Source organism: Strongylocentrotus purpuratus, unplaced genomic scaffold (genome assembly GCF_000002235.5).
Source record: "Strongylocentrotus purpuratus isolate Spur 01 unplaced genomic scaffold, Spur_5.0 spur5_scaffold_1, whole genome shotgun sequence".
Taxonomy (NCBI): domain Eukaryota; kingdom Metazoa; phylum Echinodermata; class Echinoidea; order Camarodonta; family Strongylocentrotidae; genus Strongylocentrotus; species Strongylocentrotus purpuratus.
Window position 1 is genome coordinate 21,650,912 of NW_022145594.1, and position 5,921 is coordinate 21,656,832.

General features: G+C 40.8%; 1 protein-coding gene across 1 annotated transcript; it reads left to right on the forward strand.

Annotated features, from left to right (window-relative positions):
• The first annotated feature begins 1,419 nt into the window (after positions 1-1,419).
• On the forward strand, positions 1,420-2,367 carry LOC115921279 (uncharacterized protein K02A2.6-like). The gene has a single exon (XM_030978606.1). It carries the CDS (start codon positions 1,420-1,422, stop codon positions 2,365-2,367), a length of 948 nt encoding a protein of 315 aa, XP_030834466.1.
• The last annotated feature ends 3,554 nt before the right edge of the window (positions 2,368-5,921 follow it).

Below are 5,921 nucleotides of genomic sequence, written 5' to 3' on the forward strand. Positions count from 1 at the left end.
TTACTTGTCTACTTAGATGATTTGATTATCTTTGGTAAATCGATACCAGAGGAACTTTCACGGTTACGTCAAGTATTCTATAGACTACGACAAGCCAACTTAAAGTTAAAACCAAAGAAATGCTTTCTGTTCAGGAAGAAGGTGTCCTATCTCGGACACGAAGTATCAAGCAAGGGAGTCTCAACACAGCCAGAGAAGGTTGAGTCTGTAAAAACATGGCCGACGCCGAAGAATGTGACGGAAGTTAGAAGTTTTCTCGGTCTTGCATCCTACTATAGACGTTTTGTTGAAGGTTTTGCTAGTATAGCCAAACCTCTTCATCAACTCACGGAAAAACGCCGTGCCGGACAGTTCGAATGGAGCTCTGTCTGTCAGGATGCGTTTGAAGAGTTGAAAAGAAGATTGATTACTGCACCTATTCTGGGATACCCGAATACGGAAGGTGCATTCATTCTTGACACAGACGCCAGTAGGGATGGGATTGGAGGAGTGTTGTCACAAGTACAAGATGGAAAGGAAAGAGTAATTGCTTACGGAACTAAAGTGCTAAGTAAGGCAGAACGGAACTACTGCGTTACAAGAAGGGAACTACTCGCAGTTGTCGTTTACTTGAAGCATTTCAGACAATATCTCTACGGTCGACATGTAACGGTGAGAACAGATCACGGAGCTTTAAGGTGGCTAACAAATTTCAAAAACCCTGAAGGACAGCTGGCAAGATGGCTTGAGGTCATCGCAGCTTATGATATAGAGATCATTCACAGGGCTGGTAGAAGTCATGGAAATGCAGATGCATTGTCGAGAAGACCATGTGGCCAGTGTGGAAGAGGACTGGAGTGCGAGTTCAAGGTCAAGGAGGAAGAAACAGCCAAAGCCCGTGTAATAATGATGACAAATGAGAAGAGACTGTCTGAGATGAGGAAAGATCAACTAGACGACCCAAATATAAAGCCTGTGCTAGAGGCTATGGAAATGAAGACCAGACCACCAAAGGAAGAAGTTTCCGCAACGTCTAAGAAAGTTAAAGTCTTGTTAGAGCATTGGGAACAACTTGAAATCAGAGATGGAATACTCTACCGTAGATGGGAATCAATAGATGGCAAAGAAGTGAAGTGGCGACTAGTATTACCTGGAAGGAAAATAGATGAAGTTTTGAAAGAACTTCATGGTAGTGCTTTAGCTGGTCATTTGGGAGCAACTAAGACACTGAAGAGTAGTCAGATGAGATACTAATGGGTAGGAATGAAGGCAGATGTGAGGTCTTTCATCCGTAAATGTGAATCTTGTGCTCGACGGAAGTCAGCTGGTAAGAAGAGGCGAGCACCTCTATAGCAGAGAAGAAGTGGAAGTCCGATGGAACGGATCGCTCTTGATATACTAGGACCTTTGCCAGAAACGAATGACGGAAATAAGTACATAATGGTAGTAGCTGATTACTACACTAAGTTCGTAGAAGCTTATCCCATACCTAATGAGAAAGCAAGTACTGTGGCACCCAAACTAGTTGAAGAGTTTATATGTAGATACGGGGTTCCAACTGACCAAGGAAGGAACTTTGAGTCACAGTTGTTTAAAGAAGTTTGCCAGATCCTGGGAATAAAGAAGACAAGGACGACGGCATATAACCCTAAATCAGACGGTATGATTGAACGCTTCAACAGAACATTGCTCGATATGCTTGTTACGCTAATAGAGCCTGGAAAGAATCAGCGAGATTGGGACAAGTATGTACACATAGCTACAACGGCATACAGAAGTTCAGTTCATGAGACATTAGGAGAAACGCCAAACATGATGATGTTCGGAAGAGAACTGAAAATGCTTTCAGATCAGTACATGATCCAACCAGATATGGAAGTTGGAACAGACTACGTCGAGGAACTACGAGACAGGATGGATACAGTCTATACAAGGATTACTGAGCACAGTCAGAAGAATCTCCGAAGACAGAAGAGAAACTACGACAAGAAGATTACTGGAAGTAGTTACGAAGAAGGAAATTTCGTTTGGTTACGAAATAATCAGAGACACAAAGGCATCAGTCCCAAACTAAGTTACAGATGGAATGGCCCATTCAAGATTAAGACGAAGCTGTCTGATGTGACATACAGAATCCAAAAGAGCCCTGGAACCAAGATGAAGGTTGTACACTTTGACCGTTTGAAACCATGTGAAGGAGACGAGCCTAAGGGATGGAAGACAACTCATACTAGACGGGAAGACGCTGGAAATAATGCCAGAGAGATGGAGTCCAACTCTGAAGAGGTTGATCAAGATTCAACGCCTGACGTGACTGTAAATAGAAGACAAGAAGATACTCGACGCTATCCACTGAGGAATAGAAGACCCGCACATTTCTTTTATTAGAAATGGTTTTGTGGAAATAAAGTTTAGAATAATATTTGTTTTACTTTGGATCTGTTTCCTTCTCCTCTTTCCTTCTCTATAACTTTCTATCTCACTTCTTTCTTTCTTCTATTCAACTCTGTTTTCTCATCTATATCTCTTTCTTATACAGATTCCATTGCTTGTATTGTATATAAATGAACATTATTGACATTGTAACGCCACTGAGTAGATTTAAGAATTAGAATTTATTTGTAACAGGTAATCTAGGGCGATGAAAATTTAAGAATATAAGTGCACGTTCCATGTTGCATAGGAACAAAGAATTGACAAGTTTTGGAAGAAAAGCAGATGTCTTATGTTGTAGATGTATATTTGATTGATGCTGGTGTTGTTAGAGAGATTGTGAGGTAACAGAGAAGGAGAAGAAAAGTGGGCAAAATAAGACAAGCGTTTTCTTCCAAATGTCACCTTCCTTATTGGTAATAATATTGAGTAAAGATATTTTTGGTTTGTATACATGTATATACTTGCAATCGAATTTAGACAAGGTTGCATTGTAACAAGGTTATCGCCCAGGAAAACCTAATGTTTTAAATGCGAGGACGCATTTTGTAAGGAGGAGGGCTGTGTAACGATCCGCTCCGCGGTCGTGACGTAACAAAGAGGCCTAACTTAAATGATTGTTGTTTTCAAGCGCGTCATCATACACCGACGCACAATGTTTACGTTAATAATTTGCATACGAGTGATTGACATTCGGATATTTTATTGAGATGCTTAAAGATGTTAAACTGTAATTGTTCATAAGTATATCACATGAATTTGGATGGAAAGTTGTTTAGGCAATGTAATTTGTTAATATTTACTGCAACTGATGTGTCATTCAGAGTGTTGTATTTAATTAATGGTAAAATAAGAGACTTACTTAGATATTTTGCTCTGAACTAGCACAGTCTTTATGTTAAATCCATTTTCGCTGCGCGCGTACTTTCCAAGATCGCTTAGCGCATCGATTTCCCCCACGTCCGCATTATGCCTTTATAACCCGTAAACATTTCTAAAACGCGAGGAGTTGGAATTGGACGCTCGTCGGAATAAGAACTATTTAGTCTCTCCCTGGAAACCCCCCCCCCCCCCACCTAAGGACTTGTCTTGGAATTGGGCGCTCGTCGGAACTGGTACCACACATAAGATCTCTCTCCCTCCCTGGAATATAAAGGTACACAAGGAAGTCTACGCTGGAATTAAGATGCTGGAATTAATGAACCACTATTATTAAGATGCAGGAATATTCTAAGTCCACCTCTCCCCCTATGATGCTATGGAATTAAACTAAGACGGAAAACTCCCAAGTCCCATAAAACCCAATGAATCATTGTCCTTCACTTTTTACATGTATTCGAATATAATAACGACAATCGTATAAATTTATTAAGTATAACTATGAGCACAAGGTATTTGTGACAGTGGTGATATAAAGATGTAAATATTTGAAGTACATGCATTAATAAAAGTTGACCATTTTCTTTTGCCTTGAAACTGAAATTATGAGTCTATAAACACTTTGTCTTTCTTCTTGACTGGTACTCCTTCATAGTCGTATATTTCGACGAAACGAACGTAAATAAGTATTGTAGCTTCCCCCGTCTTTCCTCAAATATAAGATAAGATCTAATTACTCTAACCGCTCGGACATTTTAAATAATGTCGGCTGACGAATATCCTGACAGATATAAAGAATCAGTTTCCCCAGCTGGGAATGAGAATAAACCCGACGTAGAGGTCGAGGTTGAAGACGGAGGCGGGGGCGGCCGCCACACATGTATCAAATCGAATTCAATTGCCAGAAGACGCACGTAGAGGGCGCTGTTCCACGGCGACTATCCGGCTGTTTCTGGTGTGTGTTTTTCGTTCATTTTTTTGTGTTTTTCATCGTCTTCGTTGTCATTCTCGCTATAGTTTTGTGACTTACGTCGTCTTCTGTGTCAACCCACCCGAACCTTATCAATAGTTATGGAGAGGAAACCAAGAATTCGTCTCTTTTTCGTGTTACTGTTTCTGGGCTTGTCCGTCACACATATACATGGAAGTCCGATACTAACGACAACGTACGAGAAGGGGGTGAATATGGAGCGGCAATACCCGGTCAACACACGGATAGCTTATGGACGAGACCAACTACTAGACCTGGCGTCCAGACATGCATCTAAAGCTAAACCAGAGTGTGAAATACCAGCTGATCTCAGGAAACGAAAGCGAGGAAAGAAAGGGGGTGTTCGGGAGCGTTTGAGAAGAAGAAAATACAACTCACCATTGCCGTCTGTGATCACCGGAAACTGCCGGTCACTCAGAAACAAAGACGAATTGCAGTCATGGGTGAGTTATAGAAGTGAATGCCGTGATTGCAATATAATGTGTTTCAGTGAAACTTGGTTCAACAGTAGTGATACTGAGCAGAATACAGCTATAAATGGGTTTACATGCGTGAGAATGGATCGTACCCTGGCATCAGGCAAAGAGCGTGGTGGAGGTGTCTGTGCCTATATCAACAACCGCTGGTGTGAAGATAGCAATGTTAGTGTCAAAGCTCAAATGTGCACTGAAGATATTGAATTGCTGAGCATTGGAGTTAGACCTTACTACTTACCTAGAGAGTTTACGCAAATTTTTTTCACCATTGTGTACATACAACCCAGATCTAATGTCACTGCCGCAGCCACAGCAATATCAGAAGTGGTACAGCGACTGGAGACGAAATCACCAGATGCAGTTCAGATGATCATAGGGGACTTCAACACTTGCGAGTTAAACACGTCGTTACCCCAGTACTTCCAGTACATCGATATCCCAACTAGAGGTGAGCGGACGCTAGACAAGTGCTACGGTAATGTCCACAACGCTTATAAAGCTGTCACGAGACCTCCGATTGGAAACTCAGATCATAACATCGTTGAATTGATACCGAAGTACAAACAAAAACTTAAAAGATTCAAAACCACCGAGGTAAACATGAAACAGTGGAATGAAGCAAATACTGCTGCATTGCAAGCCTGTTTAGAATGCACGGACTGGGAGGTATTAGTCGAACAGTCGCTTGATAATACTACTGAAGTAGTGAGTTCTTATATAAGATTCTGTGAAGATATGTTAATACCTGAGAAATGTATTAAGATGTTCCCAAACAACAAACCATGGATAGATAAAACATGTAAGTCGTTCTTGGTAGACAAATTGAATGCCCATAACAGAAATGATATTGAGCAAAGGAAAGAAGTTCAGAGAGAGTTAAAAAAGTACATATGTAAGAGGAAGAGAGAGTACGGGTCTAAGATGGAACATAGCTTAGGTACAGGAGACTCTAAGAAAGCATGGGGAAGTTTTAGGAAAATTACAGGGTATCAAAAGAAAAATACTCTCGCTTCTGTTGTAAACCCCAAGTTGTTTGTCGAGAATTTGAATAACTTTTTTCACGTTTTGATGTAGAAGTGAACAGGAATATGATGGAGTTGTCAAACATTAAGGAGGAAATTTTATCACATGTTACAGAAGACAATAGAGTAGTCATCAATGAA

Excerpts from the sequence above, each read along its gene's own strand:
- LOC115921279 (XM_030978606.1), top strand. The coding sequence starts at position 1,420 with ATGGTAGTAGCTGATTACTACACTAAGTTCGTAGAAGCTTATCCCATA.